Genomic DNA, 13,120 nt, shown 5'->3' with positions numbered 1-13,120 from the left:
CTCATCCATGCCTTCATCTCCTCCCGACTGGACTACTGCAACTCACTTCTCCTTGGCATCAGCTCCACCTACATCAACCGACTCCAACTGGTTCAGAACGCAGCCGCCCGACTCATCACCCACACCAAATCCTGGCATCACATCACTCCAGTCCTCAAACAACTTCACTGGCTTCCCATCTCCCACCGGATCACCTACAAAATCCTGGTCCTCACCTACAAAGCCCTCCACCATCTGGCCCCCCCATATCTCACTGACCTCCTCTCCCCCTACCAACCCTCACGGTCCCTCAGATCCACATCAGCCGGTCTCCTCTCCATCACCAAGTCCAACCTCCGCAGTTTTGGAGACAGAGCCTTCTCCAGGGCAGCTCCCAGGCTCTGGAACTCCCTCCCCCAACTGATCCGCTATTCCGTGTCCCTCACCATCTTCCAGTCCCGCCTCAAGACCCATCTCTTCACCTCTGCCTATCCTTAGCCCCACGTCCCCCTCCCTTTTCATCTGTGCTTGAATTGCCTCATATTGTGTTTTGAATTGAATTCTGTCTTTAATTTGTGTACTAGTCATGTCTCTACTATTTATTTCATTCCGCTTACATGTTTTTCCTCTACTTGCTAAATTTTTGTAAGGTGTCCTTGAGACTCTTGAAAGGCGCCCATAAATAAAATTTATTATTATTATTATTCTCCCCATAACCCCCGACACCCTTGAATCAATTCTATATTCTGTATTCTATTCCATATTCTATTTCAATGATTACGTGATTGACAAATTAATAAAATAAACTATTCCATTCTTTGCTAATTCCAACAGCTTTTTGATATGAGTTTTTTAAACTTTCAAAATTGTTGTCCTTGAATTCGTAACCTTCTAAGCATTTGTAAGACAATGTAATAAATAACCATCACAGAACCTGCATACTATACATATAATCAACAATTCGATGAGTCAGCTCAGTTTCCCGTTTAGCATTATTTCCAAGACAACCCTATCCCGTATTTCCTTTCATCTCTTATTAGAGTCATGGGAACAGGCCCTTTGGCCCAACTCGCCCATGCCAGCTAAACTAGTCCCATTGGCCTGCCCTGGCCCATATCCCTTCAAATGTTTCTATCTTCTTGCTTCATAGTTGATTGACCTTTCAATGATTATACACCCTACTTTCATAAGGTCGTAAGTGATAGAAGCAGAATTAGGCCATTTGGCCCATCAAGTCTGCTCAGCCTTTCAATCGTGGCTGATCTATCTCTCCCTCCTAACCCCATTCTCCTGTCTTCTCTACATAACCTCTGACACCCATACTAATCAAGAATCTATCTATCACCGCCTTAAAAATATCCATTGGCTTAAAGATACTTAAAAATCTTAAAGATCTTAAAGATACTTAAAGATAGCGGAGTCAGGGGATATGGGGAGAAGGGGAGAAGGCAGGAACGGGGTACTGATTGGGGATGATCAGCCATGATCACATTGAATGGCAGTGCTGGCTCGAAGGGCCGAATGGCCTACTCCTGCACCTATCGTGTCTATTGGCTTGACCTCCACAGCCTGTGGCAAAGAATTCCACAGATTCACCACCCTCTGACTAAAGAAATTCCTCCTCATCTCTTTCTTAAGGGAACATCCTTTAATTCTGAGGCTGTGACCTCTAGTCCAAGACTCTCCCACTAGTGGAAACATCCTCTCCACACCCACTCTATCCAGGGCTTTCACTATTCTGTACATTTCAATGAGGTCCCCCCCTCATTCTTCTAAACTCCAGCGAGTACAGGCCCAGTGCCGTCAAACGCTAGTCATATGTTAACCCACTCATTCCTGGGATCATTATTGTAAACCTCCTCTGAACCCTCTCCAGAGACAGCACATCCTTCCTCAGATATGGTGCCCAAAATTGCTCACAATATTCCAAATGTGGCCTGACCAGCGCCTTGTAGAGCCTCAACATTACATCCCTGTTTTTGTATACAAGCCCTCTTGAAATAAATGCTAACATTGCATTTGCCACTATTGTGTTTGGAATGCCTTTTCCACATCTCTGAGCCTTAATAGATCTCTACACTTTAAAAATATCAGTAAAGTTACTTATTCAGATGTGCCTCCAATCACTTCCTCTAACATTACTGTCAAAAAACTGTCATAGAGTCATACAGCGTGGAAACAGGCCCTTCGGCCCGACTTGCCCATGGCAACCAACATGTCCCATGTACACTAGCGCCTGTCTGCCTGTCAGTCATACAGCCAACTAGTTTGTTGAGAAACTTGACACATTTTACAGTGTTAAAAGTGCTCTGTACATATACACATCGTTATAGAGTGATACAGTGTGGAAACAGGCCCTTCGGCCCAACTTTCCCCCTCCTGCCAACATGTCCCAGCTGCACTAGTCCCACCTGGCCCAAATCCCTCCTAACCTGTCTATCCATGTACCTGTCTAACTGTTTCTTAAATGTTGGGATAGTCCCAGTCTCAACTACCTCCTCCGGCAGCGTGTTCCATACACCCACCACCCTTTGTGTGAAAAAGTCACCCCTCAGATTCCTATTAAATATTTTCCCCGTCACCTTGAACCTATGTCCATTACTTTATCAGTAAAGTTACTTTTACAGATGTGCCTTCAATCACTTCCTCTAACATTATTGTCTAAAAGCTGTGATAGTCAGAGTCTTGCAGCGTGGAAACACACCAGCCAACATGTCCCATCCTCACTAGTCCCTCCTGCCTGCCTGTTTGTCGTACTAATTTAAAAACAACTCATTTGTTAAGAAATGTGAAATGATTTATTGTGTTAAAAGTGCTATGTACATCCACATTATTAAATCATGATTTAATTCCACCCTGGGTTCACTAAAGGGCCTGTCCCACTTACGCAATTTTTTTCGGCGAATTGCCGGCACCGGTCATAGTCTCCGAAAATGTTCAACATGTTGAAAATCCAGCGGCGACCAGAACAAGGTACAACTCTTTGGGCGACTACTCACGACCATACAGGTTTCACCCCGCGACATGTCGCCTGTACGGTTGTGAGTCGTCTCCTCAGTCGCCCAAAGAGTCGTAGCGTCTTTCTGGATTTTCAACATATTGAACATTTTCGGCGACCTATGACGGGTGCTGGCAGTCGCCGAAAAAGTGGGACAGGCCCATGACTCTTGTAACCCTTATCATGTATCTATACACTGTAAACGGCTCGATTGTAATCATGTATTGTCTTTCCGCTGACTGGTTAGCACGCAACAAAACTCGTTAGATTACAGTCGATACCCGTGACTGTAATCTAAACTGAAACTGTTCAACTGTAACTGTCTTGCTATGTACATATACATTTGAATTCCTCAATGCCAGTACTAACTCTTTCTATATACATATATGTTGTTAAATCACTTTTAATTCCACACTGGGTTCACTAACTCTTGCTGTACACAAATACATAAAAACTGAAACATAGGAAAATAGGTGCAGGAGTAGGCCATTTGGCCCTTCGAGCCAGCACCGCCATTCAATGTGATCATGGCTGATCATCCACAATCAGTACCCCATTCCTGCCTTCTCCCCATATCCCTTGATTCCGTTAGCCCGAAGAGCTAAATCTAACTCTCTTTTGAAAACAACTAGTGAATTGGCCTCCACTGCCTTCTGTGGCAGAGAATTCCACAGATTTATAACTCTCTGGCTGAAAAAGTTTTTCCTCATCTCAGTCCTAATGGCCTGAATCTTATTCTTAAATTGTGACCCCTGGTTCTGGACTCGCCCAACATCAGGAACATTTTTCCTGCATCTAGCCTTTCCAATCCTCTAAGAATTTTATATGTTTCTACACAACCCTCCTTCTAAATTCCAGTGAATACAATCCCAGTCGATCCACTCTTCCATCATATGTCATTCCCGCTATCCCGGGATTTAACCTGGTGAACCTACGCTGCACTCCCTCAATTGCAATAATGTCCTTCCTCAAATCAGGAGACCAAAACTGCACACAATACTCCAGGTGCGATCTAGCCAGGGCCCTGTACAACTGCACTAGGACCTCCTTGCTCCTAAACTCAAATCCTCGCAATGAAGGCCAACATGCCATTAGCTTTCTTTCATGCTGTACCTGCATGCTTACTTTCAGTGACTGATGTACAAGGACACACAGGTTTTGTTGCACCTCCCCTTCTCCTAATCTGACACCAGTCAGAGTCTGAAGAAAGGTCTCGACCTGAAACGTCGCCCATTCCTTCTCTCCAGAGATGCTGCCTCACCCGCAGAGTTACTCCAGCATTTTGTGTCTACCTTTGATTTAATCAGCATCTGCAAATCTTTCTTACACCATTCAGATAATAATCTGCCGTCTTTTTCTTGCCACCAACCTCACATTTATCCATATTATACTGCATCAGCCATGCATCTGCCCGCTCACCCAAGTCACCCTGCAGCCTCATAGCATCCTCCCCGCAGCTCACACTGCCGCCCAGCTTTGTGTCATCCGCAAACTTGGAGATGTTACTTTTAATTCCCTCATCTAAATTGTTACATTTAATTCCTTTGTCTAAATACATCACAGTTTAATTTCACACTGGGTTCACTAACTCTAGAAACATAGAAAATAGGTGCAGGAGGAGGCCTTCGGCCCTTCGAGCCAGCACCGCCATTCAATGTGATCATGGCTGATCACCCCCTATCAATAACCCATGCCTGCCTTCTCCCCATATCCCTTGACTCCGCTAGCCCCTAGAGCTCTATCTAACTCTCTCTTAAATCCATCCAGTGACTTGGCCTCCACTGTGGCAGGGAATTCCACAAATTCACAACTCTCTGGGTGAAAAAGTTTTTTCTCACCTCAGTCTTAAATGACCTCCCTTTATTCTAAGACTGTGGCCCCTGGTTCTGGACTCGCCCAACATTGGGAACATTTTTCCTGCATCTAGCTTGTCCAGTCCTTTTATAATTTTATATGTTTCTATAAGATCCTCCCTCATCCTTCTAAACTCCAGTGAATACAAGCCTAGTCTTTCCAATCTTTCCTCATATGACAGTCCCGCCATCCCAGGGATCAATCTCGTGAACCTACGCTGCACTGCCTCAATCACAAGGATGTCCTTCCTCAAATTAGGAGACCAAAACTGTACACAATACTCCAGATGTGGTCTCACCAGAGCCCTATACAACTGCAGAAGAACCTCTTTACTCCTATACTGAAATCCTCTTGTTATGAAGGCCAACATTCCATTAGCATGTATGTACATAGTAGGCCCCCCTCGGTCATGACTGACTATGGGTGATTCCACACTGGGTTCATTAATTCTATGCACCTATACATTGTTAAATCACAGTTTAATTCCACACTGGGTTCACTAACTCTTCTGTTTGCAGGGACCCCCAACAGGTCCAGCATTCCATCGTCGCCAGTTTTCAGCAGTGACGATCTCATTGTTTGCCAGCTGACCCACGCCGTTCCCTGTGCGCATCAGAAGCCCATCACGGTCCTGAAAGCTGCGGCTGGCCGCGTGGTGACGGGTAGCCAGGACCACACACTCAGAGTGAGTGCACGTCAGCCACCGTTAAAGTCGGTAGTTATTGTTCTTTTTTTAGTTTTAGAGATACAGCACGGAAACGGCCCCTACGGCCCACCGGGTCCGCGCCGACCAGCGATCCCCGCACACGCTAACGCTATCCTGCACACACTGGGGACAATTCACATCTACATCAAGCCAAAGGTAGACAAAAATGCTGGAGAAACTCAGCGGGTGAGGCAGCATCTATGGAGCGAAGGAATAGGTGACATTTCGGGTCGAGACCCTTCTTCAGACTGATGTGGGGGGGGGGGGGGGGGGGCGTTCCCCCACCCCCCACATCAGTCTTAAGAAGGGTCTCGACCGAATCGTCACCTATTCCTTCGCTCCATAGCACCCCCACATCATTTCAGGTCGAGACTTCTTCAGACTGATTGTAGGAGGCAGGAACCTGAGGAGATTTCACAGTGGAGCAGACAAGATGTAATAGAAAAGAAATGCAGTTCCTCCCCCTCCCCCTCTCAATCAGTCTGAAGAAGGGTCCCGACCTGAAACGTCACCTATCCATGTTCTCCACAGATGCTGCCTGACCCGCTGAGTTACTCCAGCACTCTGTGAAACATCACCTATCCATGTTCTCCACAGATGCTGCCTGACCCGCTGAGTTACTCCAGCACTCTGTGAAACATCACCTATCCATGTTCTCCACAGATGCTGCCTGACCCGCTGAGTTACTCCAGTATTTTACATCTACTTTTGGTATTGGTTGTCTATTGCATGTAACAGAACATAGAACTCCCATCAGGCAAGAGGTACAGAAGTGTGAAAACGCACACCTCCAGATTCAGGGACAGTTTCTTCACAGCTGTTCAGGCAACTGAAGCATCCTACCAACAACTAGAGAGTGGTTCTGACTCCCTTCTACCTCGTTGGAGACTCTTGGACTACCCTTCATTCTGTATCTGTGCACTGTGGACTATAGACAACAGGTGCAGGAGTAGGCCATTTGACCCTTCGAGCTTGATTGTAATCATGTAGTCTTTTAGCTAACTGGATAGTGCATAGAGTTGGATGGCACACAGCGCTAGAGTTGCTGCCTCACAGCGCCGGAGACCCGGGTTCGATCCTGACCACGGGTGCTGTCTATGCTGAGTTTCTATGTTCTCCCCGTGACTGCGTGGGTTTCCTCCGGGTGCTCCGGTTTCCTCTCACATCTCACAGACGTGCGTGTTTGTAAGTTAATTGGCCCTCTGCAAATTGTTCCCGAGTGCGTAGAGTGTACGGTGCGATTGTTGGTCGGCGCAGACTCGGTGGGCCGAAGGGCCTGTTTCCAGCAAATTCATTCCTAATTTGATGAAGGACATTCTTGCTATTAAGGGAGTGCAGCGTAGGTTTGCAAGGTTAATTCCCGAGATGGCGGGACTGTCATATGCTGAGAGAATGGAGCAGCTGGGCTTGTATACTCTGGAGTTTAGAAGGATGAGAGGGAATCTTATTGAAATATAAGATTGTTAAGGGTTTGGACACACTAGAGGCAGGAAACATGTTCCCGATGTTGGGGGAGTCCAGAACCAGGGGCCACACAGTTTAGGAGTAAGGGGTAAGCCATTTAGAATGGAGACGAGGAAAGACTTTTTCTCACAAAGTGTTGTGGGTCTGTGGAATTCTCTGCCTCAGAGGGCGGTGGAGGCCGGTTCTCTGGATGCTTTCAAGAGAGAGCTAGATAGGGCTCTTAAAGATAGCGGAGTCAGGGGATATGGGAAGAAGGCAGGAACGGGGTACTGATTGGGGATGATCAGCCATGATCACATTGAATGGCGGTTGCTGGCTCGAAAGGCAGAATGGCCTACTCCTGCACCTATTGTCTATTGTCTATTGTCCACGCTCTGTGGCTTTAAACTAAACTTAAAAAGGGCAAGTTTAGCTGCAGGGTTTTGTTTGTGAAGGGAGTGATTTCTGAGAATTGTTATTCGTGCTGCCTCTGACGATCTCTTCCTTTTGCAGATATTTCGACTTGAGGACTCGTGTTGCCTTTATACGTTGCAGGGCCACTCTGGAGGGATCACTGCCGTTTACATAGACCAGGTAACATCCCACGTGGAACAGGACAAGCACAGGAACAGGCCCTTCAGCCCACAGTGTCTGTGCCGAACACCATGCCCAGATCACCTCTCATCTACCTGCACGCGATCCATATCCCTCCACTCCCTGCATATCCATGTGCCTGTCTAAGATAGACAAAAATGCTGGAGAATCTCAGCGGGCGAGGCAGCATCTATGGAGCAAAGGAATGGGTGACGTTTCAGGTCGAGACCCTTCTTCAGACTGATGTGGGGGTGGGGGGGGGGGCGTTCCCCCCTCCCCCACCCCCCACATCAGTCTGAAGAAGGGTCCCGACTCGAAGGGTCACCTATTCCTTCGCTCCATCGATGCTGCCTCGCCCGCTGAGATTCTCCAGCATTTTTGTCCACCTTCGGTTTTTCCAGCATCTGCTGTTCCTTCTTAAACAAGTGTCTACCTAAAAGCCTCTTAAACGCCACTATCGTATCTGCCTCCACCACCACCCCTGGCAGCGCGTTCCAGGCACCCACTGTGTAAAAATAAACTTGTAAATGAATGCATATGAATTATGAATTTGCTTAACATTCAATTAATAACAGTGGCGCAGCGGGTGGAGCTGCTGCCTCGCCGTGCCAGAGACTCGGGTTCCATCCTGACTGTGTGTGGAGTTCGCACGTTCTCCCTGTGACTGCGTGGGTTTCCTCCGGGTGCTCCGGGTTCCTCCCAGATCTCAAGGACGTGCGGGTTTGTAGGTTAATCGGCCCCTCTGTAAATTGCCCCCAAGTATGTAGGGAGCGGATGAGAAAGCGGGATAACATAGAACTAGTGTGAAGGGATGATTGGTGGTCGGAGTGGGCTGAAGGGCCTCTTTCCCTGCTGCATTGCACACTTTAGCAGTCTGTGCAGTGCTGGAGGAACTCAGCAGGTCAGGCGGCATCTGTGGAGGGAATGGACAGACGATGTTTACGTTCAACACCTCGGCTGAGGACAATAGACAATAGGTGCAGGAGTAGGCCATTCGGCCCTTCGAGCCAGCACCGCCATTCAATGTGATCATGGCTGATCATCCACAATCAGTACCCTGTTCCTGCCTTCTCCCCATATCCCTGACTCCGCTATCTTTAAGAGCCCTTTCTAGCTCTCTCTTGAAAGCATCCAGAGAACCGGCCTCCACCGCCCTCTGAGGCAGAGAATTCCACAGACTCATCACTCGCTGTGAGAAAAAGTGCTTCCTCGTCTCCGTTCTAAATGGCTGACCCCTTATTCTTAAACTGTGGCCCCTGGTTCTGGACTCCCCCAACATCGGGAACATGTTTCCTGCCTCTAGCGTGTCCAAACCCTTAATAATCTTATATGTTTCAATGAGATACCCTCTCATCCTTCTAAACTCCAGAGTATACAAGCCCAGCCTCTCCATTCTCTCAGCATATGACAGTCCCGCCATCCCGGGAATTAACCTTGTAAACCTACGCTGCACTCCCTCAATAGCAAGAATGTCCTTCCTCAAATTAGGGGACTAAAACTGCACACAATACTCCAGGCGTGGTCTCACTAGGGCCCTGTACAACTGCAGAAGCGACCAGACCGAAATGTCGTCTGTCCACATCCTCCACAGGTGCTGACTGACCCGCCGAGTTTCTCCAGCACTTTGTGTTTGCTCGTGATTCCAGCATCTGCAGTTCCTTGTGCCTCAACTTTAGTGTTGTAATTGTTTTTCATGGAGAAGTAAAAACATCTATTTTAAGCAGTTGGCAGCTGTCTCTATTTTAGCACCGTCATTCCTGCTTAAGTCAGACTATCTCGTGTTTGTTTACTCGCTTGCACCATCTCCGTATCAACTCGGCCGCCTGTTATGAGTGTGTCATCAGCAAGTTCACAAGATCATAGGCCATTCAGCCCATCAAGTCTACTCCGCCATTCAATCATGGCTGATCTATCTCTCCCTCCTAACCCCATTCTCCTGCCTTCTCCGCATAACCCCTGACACCCGTACTAATCAAGAATCTATCTATCTCTGCCTTAACAATATCCACTGACTTGGCCTCCACAGCCGTCTGTGGCAATGAATTCCACAGATTCACCACCCTCTATGACTAAAGAAATCCCTCCTCGTCTCTGTTATAAAGGAATGTCCTTTAATTCTGAGGCCATGATGTCTGGTCCTGGACTAGTGGAAACATCCTCCCCACATCCACAAGGTTGCCTGTGGGACTTTTCTAGACTTTAGAGGTACAACATAGGAACAGGCCCTTCGGCCCACCAATACAGCGCCACCCACTGATCATCCCATACACTAGCACTATCCGGCACAATGAGGGACAATTTTATAATTTTTACAGAAGTCAATTTACCTACAAACCAATGGTCGACACAGAGTGCTGGAGTAACTCAGCGGGTCAGGCAGCATCTGTGGAGAACATGGATAGGTGACGTTTCACAGAGTGCTGGAGTAACTCAGCGGGTCAGGCAGCATCTGTGGAGAACATGGATAGGTGACGTTTCACAGAGTGCTGGAGTAACTCAGCGGGTCAGGCAGCATCTGTGGAGAACATGGATAGGTGACGTTTCACAGAGTGCTGGAGTAACTCAGCGGGTCAGGCAGCATCTGTGGAGAACATGGATAGGTGACGTATCACAGAGTGCTGGAGTAACTCAGCGGGTCAGGCAGCATCTGTGGAGAAAAGGGAACGGGTGACATTTCGGGTCGCGACCCTTCTTCAGACTGAAAGTAGGGATCAGACCCAAGACATCACCTGTTCCTTTTCTCCAGAGAAGCTGCCTGACTCGCTGAGTTACTCCAGCAGTTTGTGCCTATCTTCAGTATAAACCAGCATCTATGATATCTTTCAACACAGCCTGTACGTCTTTGGACTGTGGGGGGGAAACCGGAGCACCCGGTGAAAACCCACGCAGGTCACAGGGACAAAGTACAAACTCCCTACAGACAGCAGCCGTAGTTGGGATCGAACCCGGGCCTCTGGTGCTGTGCCACCCACAGCTGTATAACTACAGCTAGTTTAGTTTAGATATGCAGCAGGGAAACAGGCCCTTCGACCCACCAAGTCCGCGCCGACCAGCGATCCCCGTTCATTAACACTATCCTACACACACTAGGGACAATTCACGTTTACACCAAGCCAATTAACCTATAAACCTGCACGTCTTTGGAGTGTGGGAGGGAACCGAAGATCACAGAGAAAACCCACGCAGGTCACGGGGAGAACGTGCAAACTCTGTACAAACAGCGCCCGTGGTCGGGATGGAACCTCTGGCGCCGTGAGGCAGCAACTCTACCGCTGCGCCACCGTGCCAGCCACAGCTGTACAGCTGCAGTTGTTGAATGTCTCCTTTCACCCCGCAGACGATGACGCTGGCCAGCGGGGGGCAGGACGGAGCTGTGTGCCTGTGGGACGTGTTGACGGGGAGCCGCATCAGCCACATGCACGGCCATCGTGGTGACGTCGTCTCCCTCATCTGTACCTCCAGCTGCGTCATCAGTGGCGGCCTGGACGACATCATCTGTATGTGGGACCGCAGCACTGGCATCAAGCTCTACTCCATTCAGCAAGTAGGTGCCAGGGGGCGCTGCCGGGTACAGAGAGGGTCCAGCATGTGGGGACCACCATGGGGGGGGGGGGGGGGGGGACAGTAGGACCTGGCGTGAGGAGACTGCTGTGAAGGGGGGTGGGGGGGACAGTGGGGACCCAGAGTGGGGGGACCACCGTGAGGGAGGGGCAAGGGGGAAGGGGACAAAGAGGATACTTTGTAACTTTGTCAGCACCCTTTATGTGGCGACTATTTGCATACCTTGTGTACAGTGGAGGTTGTTTGTGTGTGAGTGTGAGTGCATGCGTGTGTATGTATGTGTGTACGTGCGTGTGTGCGCTTGCGTGTGTATGTGTGCGAATGTGGGTGCGTATGTGTGTGCGTGCGTATGCGTGCGTGTGCTTATCTGTGTGCGTGTGTGTGCGTGCGTGTGTGTGTGCGTGGGTGTGTGTGGGTGTGTGTGCGCGCGTGTGCGTGTGTGCGCGTGCGTGTGTATGCGTGTGTATGTGTGAGTGTGCGTGCGTGTGTGTGTCTGTGTGCGTGTGTGTCTGTGTACCTGTGTGCGTGTGTGTCTGCGTGTGTGTCTGCATGTGCGTGCGCGTGTGTGTGTGTGTGTGTCTGCGTGTGTGCGCGCGTGTGCGGGCGTGAGTGTGTGTGTCTGTGTGTGCGTGTGTGTCTGTGTGTGTGTGCGTGCGTGAGCGTGTGTGTATGCGTGTGCGCGTGTGTGTGCGTGTATGTGGGTGTGCGTGCGTGTGTGTGTGTGCGTGCGTGTGTGTGCGTGCGCGCGTGTGTGCGCGTGCGTGCGTGAGGGTACGTGCGTATGTGTGTGCGTGCGTGTGTATGTGTGCGTGTGTGTGCGCGTGTGCGTATGTATGTGTGCGTGCGTGTGTATGTGTGTGCGCGTGTGTGTGCGTGTGCGTGTGTGCGCGTAAGTGTGTGTGTATGTGCGTGTGTGCGTGCGCGTGTGTGCGTGCGCGTGTGTGGGTGTGTGCGTGTGTGGGTGTGTGCGTGTGTGGGTGTGTGCGCGTGTGTGTGTGCGTGTGTGTGCGTGTGTGTATGTGCGTGTGTGCGTGTGCGTGCGTGCGTGCGTGCGCGTGCGTGTGCGTGTGTGTCACACCCATTAACCGGTCTGCTCCTTGCCCCGTTGCAGGACATGGGATGTGGTGCCAGCCTGGGGGTGATATCGGACAACCTGCTGGTGACGGGGGGTCAGGGCTGTGTCAGCCTGTGGGACATTGGCTACGGGGACCTGCTGCAGACCGTGTACCTGGGCAAACGCAACGAGCTGCAGCTGGTGCGGCAGCTGCTGGTGCTGGACAACGCCGCCATCGTGTGCGACTTCGGCAGTGAGCTCAGTCTCGTCTACTTCCCCTCCGTCCTGGAGAAGCTGGACTGAGCGAGCGAGCGCGAGCCTCGCTGCACGAGCCCACCACCGCCACGGACCCCGCCTCGTAGCGCATGACTGGAGACGCCATACACTGGATGATCATTCGACTGCACGGGGAGAACGCTGCACGATAACGCTGGCCGGCCTTCACTCTGCGGCAACTGGCTGAAACAAAGCAAGATTTTAATTTTATAATTTATGTAACAAAGCTTCAGAACAGCATGGTGCAGCGGGAATAAGCCTGCCCTGCAAAGAGCACTTGGTTGGCACAACTAGCACGTTATAGTAATCAGGCCCGATATTATTTGTTCTCACAATATCGCTTCATGTGAATCAGACATAAACTGTGACGCAAGGAAGATAGAGCAGAGATATTTTTTAAATCAAATTTTTTTTTTAAAGTGCATTAAAGGATTATAAATTTTAAGAAAATGCTGCGTTTAGCGATGTTTAAAAAAAAAAGTTTAAGAAAGAACTGCAGATGCTGAAAAAATCGAAGGTAGACAAAAATGCTGGAGAAACTCAGCGGGTGAGGCAGTATCTATGGAGTGAAGGAATGGGTGACGTTTCGGGTCGAAACCCTTCTTCAGACTGATGTGGGGCTTGGGAGGGGGCGGGAAGAAGAAAGGAAGAGGTG

General features: G+C 49.4%; 1 protein-coding gene across 1 annotated transcript in view; it reads left to right on the top strand.

The window, feature by feature from the left end:
• The window catches only part of LOC116972538 (SREBF chaperone), a 72,726-nt gene extending 59,811 nt beyond the window's left edge, over positions 1 to 12,915 (top strand). Inside the window, exons 19-22 of the mRNA XM_033020358.1 lie at positions 5,350 to 5,516; positions 7,494 to 7,574; positions 10,912 to 11,118; positions 12,247 to 12,915. Coding sequence (XP_032876249.1) covers positions 5,350 to 5,516; positions 7,494 to 7,574; positions 10,912 to 11,118; positions 12,247 to 12,492 — 701 coding nt within the window. The 3' untranslated portion in view covers positions 12,493 to 12,915. The remainder of the gene's footprint in view (positions 1 to 5,349; positions 5,517 to 7,493; positions 7,575 to 10,911; positions 11,119 to 12,246) is intronic.
• The last annotated feature ends 205 nt before the right edge of the window (positions 12,916 to 13,120 follow it).

This window comes from Amblyraja radiata, chromosome 4, assembly GCF_010909765.2.
Source record: "Amblyraja radiata isolate CabotCenter1 chromosome 4, sAmbRad1.1.pri, whole genome shotgun sequence".
Taxonomy (NCBI): domain Eukaryota; kingdom Metazoa; phylum Chordata; class Chondrichthyes; order Rajiformes; family Rajidae; genus Amblyraja; species Amblyraja radiata.
This window is presented reverse-complemented; position numbering and strand designations above follow the sequence as displayed.